We start from the raw sequence: 15255 nt of genomic DNA, 5'->3' as shown, positions 1-15255 counted from the left end.
CACCAGCTTTTAAAATTCAGTAGTTGAATAATTTGCTAAAGTTTTAAAAGATAAACGTTTCAATCGTTCATAGGTGGCAGTGGTAAAGAAGACTAAAATAGTTACTTCTCCATGCTCGATATAAATGTGTGTGCATCAAAACTATCAATCCATGGTCCTCGTTACCCTTGAGAACAATGTGGATGCTTGCTTTAACTCAGTTCAAAATGATATTGCCTTGAGATGATTCAGTTCTCCGAGGCAGTATATCTGGTTTAAACTTCAAATAATTAACACACTAATTTGTCCTACAAAAAATACAGTTTTCTTTTGATAAAGCAAAAATGTAATAATATTTAATTCGTTTACGTAATAATGAAGTTGTCTTCTACTATAAACTCACCTATTCAGTGTTTTTAATCTTTCAGCTTCTTCAGAGCAATTAGAAACGATGGGTTAGAAAGTTCGAGGTGTTACTGACGTAAATTAGTGAAAAAAGAAAATTGCTGTTTCCTTTTTTTTTTTTTTTTTTTTTTTTCAAATTTGTACTTAATATAGTACACTGAGCACGAATTTATAATGTTTAAATATGATAACACCATATGCATACAATAATCCCTTTTCATATATAAAGGTAACCAAGAAAGTTCTGTCGCTTTTTGTGGAGACCTGTGTTCCATTGGCCCTCACACCGTGAGTTGAATGCGAATGGAGATAGGCGAAAGTCAGTTGTTGGTGTGTGCGTGTGTGTATCCAACATACTAGTTGTGGCAGTTCAGTTACACCATGAACGTGCGTAAGGACAGAGTGAACACGAGACCTCCACAGAGCGTCATAAGGGCGTGTATGTTGTACGAGTTCAAACTGGGATCAAACGCTGCTGCAGCGGGGCGTAAGATATGCCAGGTCTTTGGTGAGGGTGTGATGACTACGCAGACAGTGTGGCGATGGTTTAACAAGTTTAAGGACGGTAACGAAACACTTGAAGACGCACCACGTGTCGGAAGATGAATACGCAGACAGTGTGGCGATGGTTTAACAAGTTTAAGGACGGTAACGAAACACTTGAAGAAGCACCACGTGTCGGAAGACCAACACATGTACAAAATGAAGATCTTCAGGCAGCAGTTGAGGCGAACAGTGGAAAGACATGTGAGTAACTGGGACTACAATTCAATGTGAGTGGAGAAACCATTCGGCAGCATCATCATCAACTTGGGAAGCACTACAAGTTGGGTCGATGGGTCCCACATGATTTGACTCCGGGCCAGAAGGCAAAGCGAACAGACACCTGTTTTTTTGCTGTCTCGTCTGAGGAAGGAGCCATTTCTGGACAATGTTGACATGTGATGAGAAGCTCCACGCCGCCGTCATCATTGGTTAGCATCCCATGAACCGGTTTCAAAACAGCCGAAACCAGGACTTCACCAGAAGAAGATCCTCCTGCGTGTTTCTTGGACTGCTCGCGGTATCGTGCATCGGGAACTGTTACCAGCTGGTCAGGGCATCAATGCAGCTGTGTACTGTCACCAGTTGAGCCGTCTTCAAGAAAAAATCAAAACTCTGGAGCCAGCATTTCTGAATCGCAAAGGGCTCCTCCTGTTACAGAACAAGGCGAAGCCTCACGTGGCTAGGATGATCCGGGACACCATTCTGCGCCTAGGATGGGAAACACTATTGCATCCGCCATACCCCCGGACATTGCACCGTCCGATTATTATCTGTTCCATTCCTTGGACAATCATCTTAGAGGACGCCAGTTCAAATCGCTAGTAGAGGTGCAAGATGCACTTGATATTTTCTTCGCTTCACGGCCCACTAATTTCTACCGCGATGGAATCCATGGCCTTCCAGAACGTTGGCAGAAGGTTGTCGATGCTGATGGGAACAATTTTTGATCTAGGTACGTCTTAGATGGTCGATGTTCGAAGGTGGTGGGTATAAAAGCTTTCCTGGTTACCTTTATATATACCCAGATAATTGTTTCTTCTCAATTTGTTCCGAGACACGGTAGTTTTGTTTCGGTGAGTGGAATAAGAAGACAACTAATTCTTCTTTTTTTTTTTTAAATTTAATTATATTTTGATTTTCATTTTTTTTAAATCAAATTTTCAATCCTACTTCTCCCCGATATCTTCACACTTTAAGGGTTTCAGTTCAAAGGGATACGAAAATTAAGGTTGTTTATTGTTAAATATTTCAGGAGCAAAGTGGAAAACAGGAAGTGGAATATATAGATGCTGATGTCGATTCAACAGATATCGGCACCACCTATTATTTACAAGATGGAGATGACAACCAGGCTGTGTATGAGTAAGTATTTATCGATTTAGAGAAATCTTAACCTTTACCTTGCTTTTTAAAGTGAGAAGTGTAAATGTAGACTTGAAAAAAGTAGAGAAAATAGGTGAATAGAAAAAAAAAATGAACATTTGAAAAAGAATTACTGATAGAAGAATAGTATTGATGATAATTAAATAGAAGAAAAAAAACTCCTTAGAACATTAATGATATCATTAATCATTTAGTTTATCCGCTACCAAACTACCGTATTAAACTAAAAGTTGTAGTTATTTAGTTACTTTGATATTTTTACAGTATGTAGGCCTGTTGGTCTTAAGTAAGTTCTTAAGAAAAGTAACATATTATACAGAAATTTCTTAATTGTGGAAATTGAAATGCCAGTGATAATTTATTATTATTTATTGTAGAGAAGCCGAAGAAATTCCGGAGGAAGATGTATTAGAACTGAATGTCAATGAAGTAATTGATGATCTAGATTCGGAAATACAAGGTGAAGCTATTGTGTTTACGGACCGTGATAAAAATCAAAACACAGCAGTCGTAAGTATTACCTTATGAACTACCTATACTACAAGCTACATGATCCCAACAGTATTCTAATATTTTCCCGAGAGTAATGATCCCAACAGTATTTGATTGATTGATTTTGAGTTTTACGTCCCGTTCAGCAGCGAGGCTATATGAGACGTGGACCTACTGATTAACGTGGAATCCGAACCACATGAGCTCCCACCGGGAATCGAACCCGGGTCTCCCGTGCCAAAGGCGCATATGCTAACCGCTTAGCCACGGAGGAGCTCTCCCAACAGTATCATATATGTATTTGCGAGTATGTGCATACTCTTTTAATTTATATATTCTCGTATTGTGCTGTGTTTTACTTTATTACCTTATTTTAATCAGAAGTTATTCTGAAATCAGAAATCAATGGAGCGCTTTTATGAATGTGGCATGAAACCTGCATAGGCCATAGAGTTAGTTAGTTACCCGGTGGCAGAACTTTCTTTGTCTTTCTGCGATGAGCTTTTGTAAGTCAAAAATTTTCTGCAGCAATTCCAAAATTAAAAAAATCAAGATGATACTATCATATTTTTATTACAGCGTTACATGGCAATTATTCTGCACAGGCGCGGCAGATTTTCTGCGATGACATCGCAGATCGCGGCATGTTCTGCTATGGGGGTTAGTTACTTAGCTATTCTGAAATTGACAATAAGTAAACGTATCATGTACACAAAAAATACATAGAATGGTTCGTTTCAATTAAGTAATTAATATTTAAAAATAATTAAATGCTATCAATTCCATATGGAACATTTACATGATTACTATTTATAGTCTGAAAGTTGATGCTAAAGAAATACTGTAATAAAACTATGACATGAGTTTTAAAAAAAAAAAAGTTAGCTCAACAGTTTTCAAAAAAAAAAAAAAATATCAAAAAGGATTTTTTTAACATTGTTTTCTAGTGATTAAAAAATGTGTGTGTTTTTAAGTTAAATTACAAAAATTTTTTGAATAAACAGTTACACTTATCGTGGACTAATGAGGTTCTCCGGTAGTCACGTAGCGCGAAAAGTAATTAAAAGAACAAACAAGGCTGTTATGGAGAACCTCAGGGTCTGGCTGACGAAATTTATACAATATAAAAAGGTAAGGGAGAGGTCCAAGGATCATCTCTCAGCCATCAACCACAATCTGCATAACATGGGTGGAATATCAGCATTCATAACATAAGTTGTATCAACTCGCTGTCATTTATATAAGGCTCCAAGCTGGACGAATGGTCTCCTGCGAGAGAGCATAATCTAAATTTGTGTTTTTAACCTTTAATTCATATAAAATAAAGTCTTGCTTGTTAAAAAAAAAAAATATATTAATCTATTAATTAAAATCTGACAGGCAAGAGATCTCTAACTACCTCATTATTTAAACAATACGTAACGCAATCTGAGAATGTATCAAGTTAATCTAATTTGTGTATGTTTAATAACACTGTTCAACAAATTTTGATCGAAGGTATGTAAATTCTTTAATTTTTATGACTTTTACATTCATTTGAGCATAGGATGGCAGAAGTAAATAATAAAAGTGTGTACTTAGCACTATTTTTGCAAAATTGACCATGTATTAACAATAGTATACTTAGTTTTAGTTTTAAAAAAAAATCATGTAGAAAAGTATCAGATGTTTCCTAATGTAATTAAATTGAGAAAGTTGTGAAAACGTTGAACCAAAATCCTTGTAAGTAGTCATGGTTAAGGTTCTTGACATTTATTTAACCTTAACATGACATGTTTGGATAGCATTAAGGAATATACCAACCTATAGATCTGTATAACATTATACATTAATGTTAAAATGAGCAAATCAATATCATGTAACATGAGTCGAATGGTGGTAGTAGAACATATTTATGAAATGTATTCCAGTACAGAAAATTAAGTAATAATGTACAAGATAAACACTAACAATGCAGTAATGACAGATTAGTTATTAACCTTAGAAGTTGGAAAAACATATGTGTGTAAATACTTCTTTTCTATATACAAGTACGAAATAATGCTGGTATAAGGAAATAAGAACTCATATTATATATAGTTTAATTTTAATTAAGTGGATCAACTTAAGAGTATAGTTAAGTGAAGTAAAGCAATTTTTAGTGATACACTAAAATCCAGAAGTTTGACAGGAGAAAAGTACAGTACAATTTAAAAGTTCAGATCAACAACTGCTTTACATTGTAAGCAAAAATTGAAATCCCGTGTACAGGATAGATTCCTGTTGGTTTTATTTTTAGTATTTTAGCTTAGATTGCTCTTTAAAGGTTACATCTGGAACATTCACAGCAATAGTCCCAACAGTATTCGGCCAACATTGTAGAACTCCACTTTCCTTCATATCTTTTCTCCCTTGATGAATACACTCCCCATTTTCATCACTTACTTCTCCACAATCCTTAGGAAAGAACTCTAGGTTTGAATGAAAAAAGTGGAGTTTTAGGGTAGTCTTGGTGTCTTCCGAAGAATTGTGAACAAACACTCTTAAAGTTTTCCCAAGCAGCTTTCTCATTAATTTCTAATATTTCATCGAACTGTTTATTTCTGAATAGCTTTCGAACCTGTGGGTCTATGAAGATGCCTCCTTTGGCATCACTTAATCTAAGAAATTTTCCTCTTAAGTGCTTACAGCTCCTTCTACCACCCTTCCTCTTCGTGATTCACACTTGTATATATATATATATATATATATATATATATATATATATATATATATATATATATAATATATATATATATATATATATATATATATAAATGTTAAGACCTGATTTAATATATAGCGGGGAGAATCAAAAATTTGTTTAAGAACTACAAATAGTTCATGTTGCACGTTTTTCACCTGGGTGAAGATTTTTTCTAGTACACCAGTCACTTTTGCAGTAGTGAGAAGCACGATCTCTGCTGTCCCATTCCTAAATAAAGTAACAGTATTTTGCATAACATACCAGTAGCACTCTTACTTTAAGGTAACCACAAATGAGCTACTGAAAGTCACTATGATTCGGAGTAAGCACTTCAAGTGTTCATAAGATTCCTTCATATGAACTACATGACCAACTGGAATGGAAGAAAGCTTATTTTTAATATGTAAAACCAAGGCTTTTAAGCTAGCCTTTGAAGAGTGTATGAAGAGCCCTCACTCCTGGGATCGGAAATTATTTTGAGAGCCTTTATGAAGCCATTTATGTCTACGCATGTCATAAGTTTGTTTTGCATAGTAAGAAACGAAGTGAAATTCTTCTCTCTATTCCCATACACTGAAATATTTACTTCTTCTCCCATAAATTCCCTTGTTGTAACAGCGACACCTAAAATTTCGGCTTTTCTTTTTTAAGAGATTTAAATCCCTATTGAGATTACTTAGCTCTTCTAGAGTTAGTCTATGTGGTTCACTTGAAAGTGCGTTTACAACAAATTCAGGGTCTTTTGAAGTACTTGGTTCAGGTGATTCAACTTCCTGATTATCATCACACAAAAGGTTGTATTCTTCAGATGGTGAGGGACAGATAGTCCCGCTCCATGTGGAACTGGATACATTTGCAGATGGAATGTTAGGATAGATTTTGTCCGCGTCTTCCGAGAAATTCCCTTCTGGACGGGAGGAACCATACAAAGTAGCAGTCATTGTTGTGATCGTTTCTCTCTCTTCGGGTCATGGACACTGCAGAAAGCATTGAACGTCTCTTCCCATTTACCCAGTTTCATAGATTACTGACATAAGTGTTGTAAACTATGTGGGACACCCCAACTTTATCGTGACATCCAACTTTACACTCAAAATAATAGTGATGGGCTTTGTGATTAATGGTATTATATGCTGTTTTTGTAAAGATCACACGCAGCAAAACACAACTGAGATAAGGAACGGAAAGAAACTTAGCGTTGATATAACTCTCCCAGTGTTGGTACGTTAGTATGGCAGTTTGCCACAAACGTGGCGAATATGTTCACTAATATAACACTATTACACACGGGTGTAAAATAAAACCGAGAGCTAATTTTCATTTTCAAATTTATTTTCAGCAAAACAAAATCAGTAAGAATTAGGTGATTTTTCACTTTATACTTTTATTGTTGAACAGTGTAATTAAACTGACATACCCAGAAATGCATTACGTTTAACGAACTTTCAAAGTTAATTCTCCGAAGACAACTCTTCGTACATTCCAAATTTAAGTATTTACAGTATCTTAACAATTGCAGGTTGAGATGTAACACGAAGTTGCCATTGATACTGATTTGAGCTTAATACCATACCATACGACGCATTTCTGGAAAAGTTAGTTTAATTATATCTGAAAATAGTTGTTAAAATCGCTCTTTTAAGTATGTATATATGCGTGTTGCATTAACATTTTATATAAAATAATTACTTTTTCAGACTAGTAGAATAGTCGAGCCCCGCCGTCCCCCGAAGGCTGATGTAGCTCCTCAGAAAAGATTCGAAGTTGTTCAAGAAGAAAATAGAGGAATTACAAACGAAGAATCATATCATGAAGGTAGTTATCTATTCTTAGTTTCTGTTTTGAAGAATTTACTGTTTTCAGCTCTGTATTTTATTATATCACATAAAGATAATGCTTATGACTAAGGTATGACATTCTAGTTGTTTTTGTATAATATTCGTTATCTCTAATCTGAAGAGTTTTGGGCGCCTTGATCAGTATAATTACTTGAGAATGTATGGCTAATTGTTTATTTTTTCATTGATTCATATTTATATATATATATCATTTAATATGTTGATTTGGAATTTTAGTGTCCTTGTGAGGACCGCGGCTATATGAGAAATGAACATACATCTTATGGCGAGATTCCAACCGTATGAGCTCTCACCGAGAATCGAACCCGGGTCTTCAGCTCCGAAGGCGCGTATGCTCATCATGTATGACGAGGGAGTTCTGCTACCCTGCACAAGGTACGATACCAAGGTTAGCTCTCATGATCCTGGATTTGATTCCCATTGGAGGCTTAATTGTTGATTAAGGATCATGAGGCAGTTGAGGACCCACTTGAAATAAGGTAGTGAACTCCGGTCAAGGAAAGAAAGAATGAAATTAGTATTTCTTACATTCATTGGTTTCTTTCTCTCATTTAATCCCATTCTTTAGTCTTCACAATCCTAACAGCGGAATTAATGAATATTCGATGACTTTAGTACATAAGATGGAAGAGTAGAAATGTTGTTTTATTTACTGACAATACATTTTTAAAGGGTTATAATAATAACGTTCATATTAAATATATTAAATTATTTTTTAGAACCTGATACTTCCCAAGAAACGAGCACACTTGTCCTCGAGACATCGGCAATCAAAGAGGAATCTGAGGAGGAAGAAGAGGATCAGGAGCAAGGGAGGGATCGGTTCAAGACTGAAAGATCCAATATAATTTCATTGAAACCGACCAAATTGTATGGAAACATACCAGATACACTAGGTAGGTCTGTTTTTTTATTTTATTTTATTTTATTTTTTTTTATTGGCTTTCAGTGAATGTACTTGCAAGTTCAAATACTTTACTGGGAGTACAATGGCCCAGGTGGAATTCGTAATCTTGCGTGTTTTCCATGGACGTACAACTAAATCACCAGTTAGTTTGGGAGGTCATTATAGTCCCAGTGACAATCAATAAATACAAAGTACAGTCACTGTTGTCATTTTATGTGCAAGGTTCGTACTCATGTGTTTTCAGTTCTATTGAACCTCTGGTGCATGGGATTCCTGGTTCGATCCCAGCTCGCTTCAAGTGACCTTTGTGGTGGACAAACGTCGTGTGCGTGGGTTTTCTCGGGTTTCTCCCGTTTCCTCCCATTTTCTTCATTCATTTCTCATCATCATCATCATCTCATTTACCCTAGCGGGCGTAACCGTGGAAAGCTTTCATTTCATTTCGTTTTTTCAGTTCTGTTGAGAACTGTAATCATGTTCATATATATACTTAATTAATTAATTTATTTAGAATAATCTCTACTATCACGCGCCAAAATTTTTACTGTTCCTTCAAAACTACCATGTACACAAGGTTGATCATTCACCAAACTTTGGGAGACATTTCTGTAGCATAACCGTCTCCTTTAGCCTAGCCGGCATAATCGTGCGACGTAAAACTTAAAGATTTCATTTCATTACCTTTCTTTAGCATAAATAAAGAAGTTCTAGTGTCTCGTTTAGGAGCAAGTGAAGAAGAAAGAAAGAAATGGGTACCGCAATACAAAACAAGGAAATCGCAAACATCAATCTTATCCATAATATTATTTATTTATACCTAAGTTGTAATGGAGTAGGAAATTTAGAATGTTGTTTATTTTGCTTTAATTATTTTTTTAAAAAATATTAACATTTAATTACGATAAAAAGCCAATTCTTAGAGGTTAAGGCTCTTTAAGAAAATGTTATTTACTAGATTTGATCATATAACTTCTAATCCAAGTGTTTTTGACCCATGTCTATGAAATTTTTTTATGATCATATCTTTGATATATGTACTGGGACGAAAAACAGTAAAATAATCTTACTCTACTATATTCTTTGTATGTAAACAAATATCATTCCTTTAGTATTTTGGCTGAAAGTTTTCGTCCTTGCTCATAAAAATTTGGACAGATTGTTTTTAAAATTTTGGGAAGAAAAGTGGATAAAGAAAATTGTAAAACTGCACTGCACAAATTATTGTAATCCAAAAAGGGCGCTGCTCGATGAAATTGGCATTTAGATTTTCAGTGTTTCAGATAATTGAGCTTATTTTAGTGGCTGAATTATAATTATCCAACAATAATATTCATAATACATAAAGACTGAAAAAGTACATGACTGGACCGGGATTCGAACCCGGGACCATTGGCATACCGTGCCGATGCGTTAACCACTACCTACCCAGTCCACTCCCAGAACAGCCATACACTCTCTCATTCTTCAGTCTCTTCCACTCTTCGGAATTATGAAGTCATGGTTTGTTGTCTTTAAATATTTGGAAAGCTCTGACATTAAATATGTTTAATCCGTAGTATGTTTATCGACTCTTTGCAGACTGCTTTGTACAGCTCAGATAAAGATGAAACATCAATATAGCTTTTGTGATTAGTTAATAATGTATTTTCTCGAGAAGAGGAAAAGAGGAAGACGTTGAATGTCATTGTAAAACTGGATCTGTAATTTAACACATTACTCAATAAGTTCGTAGGATGACTAGTAAAACAACAACTTTTAGGCAAAATTCGATTATGTTCATCAACATAGTCTCCTTCAAGAGTGATACATTTATTCCAATGCTTTTTTTTCTTCTTTTTAGCTCCTCCGTGCTAAACGGTTAGCGTACGCGCCTTTGGTGTGGGAGACCCGGGTTCAATTCCCGGCGAAAGCTCATGTGGTTCGGATTCCACGTTAATCAGTAGGTTCACGTCTCATATAGCCTCGTTGCTGAACGGGACGTTAAACCCAAAATCAACTCAACTTTTTTTTTTTAACGACTTATCTTTGGCCTCAAAATAGGCTTCAGTTTCGGCGATCACTTCTTTATTGGACCCAAATCTCTTTCCCTGAAGCATTCTTTTTAGGTCTTCAAATAGGTAGTAGTCGCTTGGAAGCCAGATCCGGAGAGTACGTTGCATGGGGAAGCAATTCAAAGTGCAGTTTGTGCAATTTTGCTGTTGTTGCGATCGACTTATGACACGGTGCATTGTCTTAGTGCAGGAGCACTTTTTCTTCTTTATTTGGGGTCGATTTGTTTGCAATTTCTTCCTTCAAACGCACCAATAACGCCATATAATATTCGCTATTGATGGTTCTTCCTTATAATTGATGAATAAAGTACCGCGCGCATCCCAAAATATGGAGGCCAAAGTCTTACCAGCTAACGTTTGCATTTTTTGGTCACTTTAGGCAGCTTTCACCGGTTGCTGTGCACTCAGCTGACTGCCAATTTGACTCTGGAGTATAGTGATAGATTCAAGTTTTATCCATTCTCACACACTGCGTGAAAAAATACTTTGTATGCGCTGAAACAGCTCCAAACAGCGCTCTGGATTCGTCAATACGTTGTTGTTTTTGGTCGACTGTGAGTAGAAGCGGTACCCACTTCGAACAGAGCTTTCTCATGAACAAATGTTAATTCACTTTACGAGCGACCAAAATTATTTTGTGGACTTTTTCGATGTTTTCTGGAACAATTCCTGAATTTGGGCGAGCAGAACGTTTAGCATCATCGGTGTTTGTACGGCCACGTTTAAATTCAGTAAACCACTTCTCTACGATTTGTCTCAATGGAGTAGAGTCCGAATAACACTTGTCAAGCCATCGCTTTGGTTAAACCGTATTTTTTTCATTAAAAAGTAATGCTTTATCAACATACGAAATTCAGATTTTCCCATTATTTTGAAAATTACAACAGTTGTGTCACTAAAACACTGTAACTTGCGCACTAAACGTCACATTGTTGTGAAATTTTGACACATCTCATTTGAAGGTTAATACTTCCTACACATCATATGGATTTGTGAATAGTGTCGACATTTATATTCATCCTACGAACTTACCGAGTGATGTGTTATATAGGTTATACAGTGAAACTTGTCTATGTTGGCTACCATCGGTTCCATTGAAAAATGGTCAACTTACAGAAAATACGAGGCGCATCCCAAAAGTAAGTTTCCCACGCGTCCCATAACTAGGAAACCGTATGCTGCGCGAAGCGACTGCGTGTACGTGAGAGAGTAAGGTCCTAACATGGCGCATGCGCCAGCGGAACTTACCTAATTCTCTCAGTAGCGTCGTGGCAGTGATTGAAGATTGGCGTTCCTATTCCAGCTGCCGCCGCGTGTGAAGTGCGAGCAATGATAAAGTTTTTGAATGCACAGAGCATAGAACCGATTGAAATCCATTGTCAGCTGTATCGTTGTAAAAATGTCAATGCTGACTCTGTGCGCTTTGCTTTGTGCTCTAGGGTCAGTTGCTTCAACAGAAAACTTCTTGATCAACAGGCACTCCGTGACAGTGGTGTGCAATAAGGAGCGGAATATCTGCAGGAACTGCATGCTCATGCCGTTAGGCCCATGGACCTGGCACAGCTAACGATGGATTTCGATTCGCCCTGTGCATTCAAAAACTTTATCACTGCTCGCACTTCACACGCGGCGGGAGCTGGAATAGGAGCGTCCATCTTCAACCACTGTCACGACGCTACTGAGAGCACTAGGGAAGTTCCGCTGGTGCATGTGCCATGCTAGGACCTTACTCTCTCACGTACACGTAGTCGCTTCGCGCAACACACCGTTTCCTAGCTATGGGACGCGTGGGAAACTTACTTTCTAGATGCGCCTCGTAAGTGTGATTGGTGTATTTTTAGAATAGGATTTCTAGTATTACTTGATTGTAAAATTTTAATAAGCAATGACACGACAGCCACTTTTAAATAGTGTACAGTATTCTTTTATTCTTTTTGGGACATATACACATTCTAATTTTGTAGCTCTTGTATAATATCGTCTACCTCTTGATGAGCTACAAGTGTTCCCCTCGTAGCAAAATATGTTTTGAGAGAATTTTAAGGGAATTCATATATCAAAACCTCCGCTACCTTTCGACAAGCTGTCAGGTGCCAATAGTTGATAATTGAGATGGTTAGCTTTAACCTTGAGAATTTTCGAAATTAATAAAGCTCCCCACTGATGAAAGAAGCCGATATAGGTAATGGTTTTACCAAAACAGACAGGGTAAACAAAAATGTACAGCCATTTCATGAATTCCTGTACGTGCTTTTTCTTATTCACATCTTCCTTCACAACTCCTTTGTTAGAGTAGTGTTCTGGCCATTGAACTCCAAGAACAGATCGTGGGAATCGATGCTTTTTTAACTCCAATCACAAATACAGAACATCTACCTCTCATATGGGAATAGGAAAGAGTTAAGAAAAATAACAAAATGGCATTTTGCGTGGCCAGGATACGCAGGTAAATTTATCATTATCATCATAGGGTAAACATTGCTTTAATGCGGCCAACTTCCAAGATAGACAGTTGGGAAAATGGAGGTTCAAGACGAACCAGACCAAGATGAGCAGGTGGCCAACTTGAAAGGTTTTACAGTATTTCTTAAGTCACTAAAACGGAACAAATACAAATTTTGAATGATTCTCGGGTGGCAGTATTTGCATTTGTGGTGATTGTTGTAGATATTACCCCCGAAATTCGAACGCCCCAAAACTCGAACAACTTTGAATACAAACGAAAAATTCAAGCAAACTTTGCTCCAAAATATGATCATTGCTGGAATATGAACTCCTAATATGTTTCTGTGTGTTTTGTATACATTTCTGTAGCGCTCGTTCCACCGATACAACTTTTAGTGTATTCGCTGTGGTTCTTAAGAAGTTCGTTTTTATTCAAATAATATTATTATTTAATATTTACCATAAAATTCAGTGTATTTACTGTTAAAATCTTTTTAAAAAAAAACGAGTTAACGGATTAATGCAATTTCTGTTATTTTAAAACGAAAAACTTGTTTTGGAACTCGAACAGGGTTTTGGAATAGATTACGTTCGTATTCCAATGGAGCACTTTATATGCATAGAACGATCTTTTATTTGTTTTCAGATAATGTGATATCAACGGAGAAAGCAAGTAAACCCACTTTTGAATCTGCTCGAGGGAAGCGTGGAGGCCGAGGAGGTAGAGGTCGTGGAGGTCAAACGGCCGGCAGAGGAAGAGGCTCAGTGGCCAGAGTGTATCCTCAGTTCATTCATGGTCCAGCAGGTCCTCAAGGCAGAGATCAGCTTCCACCACACAAGATCCTGATTAATCCCCACTTCCGAGGAGCAGCTCCCCCGCCTCCAGAATGTGAGTGATTTCTTCATAATGACAAGAATCGTTTAGTTTAGAATTTTATAAAGTTTAAAGTAATTCTCTGTACTATAAGATCAGAGAAAGGTCGTAAAGTAAAAGTTCTTTTCTAAATGTTTCTCCTTTCTTTCTTTAAGAAAATTATACACAATCATCTATAATTTTACTAATTTTCCCCTTCCGGAAATGTACGTAGTCTTCAGAATCGCTGTATATCTTACAACCTTAACCTTACTAGATTGGTATTCGAGGCTGCAATAAATAATTGTTTCGTCATTATATTGTGGAAAACAAATGGTGTACAAAGGAAAATCTCAAGATCATATCTTTTAACCCGTTCGTGGGCAATGGGGAGTACTCTTCCCTCCAGAAAAGTCTAAGTATTCTCTTTTTTTTGCTGCACTAGAAAGCGTTAGTCTCATTACGGCCATGAGTCTTTTTCACCAACGGAATGGGAATTGCATTCGATTTTTAGCGTGTGCTGCCTAACATGGAAGAGGTATCGCTCTATCACTTCTAGAAAAAAGTGACTCACGAAAGGGTTAAATCTGTAAAATTTGCAAATTTTTCAATCATGTAAAATTACTATAATTTTGTTTATCATTTGAGACTTTACTGAGAGGTATCATTCTATTTTTATTTATTTATTTATTATTAATTTTAAACGAAAGTATGGAATCTAACTTTGTGATAGAGCTCTAATTTTTGATCTGTGAGTCTATAGTGTGATCCGATGTTGATGTTATGTTGTCCATGGCTCTTTCACTTCTTTCTCGTATTCACTTCATCCGACTAATTCATTCATCATCAGTGACTTTCATTTATCAACTATTTAATTTTTCATACATAGCCGCGATGTGTTAGCTATATTATGATTCCATTTCTATTCTATAGTAGTAGACACTTCGTACTTTCCATGTTTTACCTGTACAGATTCATCCCTTTCTGTCATGAATTTTAAATTTTAATCATGAAGGTTATAAAACACTATTTTCTAATTTGTTCTAGCAAGTTGAAACATGCATAACGTGAAAAGTTTGAATTTTATGCTCCAGGATATGAAATTTGATTCGTGCCAAGTCATCATCTGGACAAATACACATGAAATTTAAACAATGCCATATATAGGACATCGTGATTATCGTAGCTTCTGACAGATTGACATGAGTTATGCTCTTTATTGTGTATTCTCATCGCCTTGAATTTCATTTAGTTACAATGTCTTGTTGTTTCATCCATTACTTTATGGAAAATGAACTGAAGCAGTTTTTATTCTTTGCTATACATATGTCACATTATAACTTCGAACATCTAATGTGAGTATTTCCTTTACAATCTTCCCTCTTACGTCTTGATTGACTTTTTTGCTCCATTTACTGAGGTAGATGGCTCATCCTGTCAAAGCCAGTATCTTCTATTGCACGAACAATAGCTGTTCTCTTGTAGTGAATATATGATTTTGTTGTCAGGGTGTCTATCGGTCATGAAAGTCACGAAATCAGAAAACGGTCATGAAAGTCAAGAAAAAGTCACAAAATTTAGTTTTTAGATCACGATTTTTTTTTATATAT

The 15255-nt window shown here is 36.3% G+C and overlaps 1 protein-coding gene across 3 annotated transcripts in view; it reads left to right on the top strand.

The window, feature by feature from the left end:
- LOC145668932 (uncharacterized) overlaps positions 1–15255 on the top strand; it is a 97311-nt gene that overhangs the window by 42514 nt on the left and 39542 nt on the right. For all 3 annotated transcript variants that reach the window (XM_081737212.1, XM_081737213.1, XM_081737211.1), the window contains exons 6-7: positions 8109–8285; positions 13439–13681. In XM_081737212.1, coding sequence (XP_081593338.1) covers positions 8109–8285; positions 13439–13681 — 420 coding nt within the window. The remainder of the gene's footprint in view (positions 1–8108; positions 8286–13438; positions 13682–15255) is intronic.

The sequence above is a fragment of the Thermobia domestica genome, chromosome 13 (assembly GCF_964235325.1).
Source record: "Thermobia domestica chromosome 13, izTheDome1.hap1.1, whole genome shotgun sequence".
NCBI classification, from domain to species: Eukaryota; Metazoa; Arthropoda; class Insecta; order Zygentoma; family Lepismatidae; genus Thermobia; species Thermobia domestica.
The sequence above is the reverse complement of the archived record's forward strand: the minus strand, read 5'-3'. Positions and strand labels throughout refer to the sequence as shown.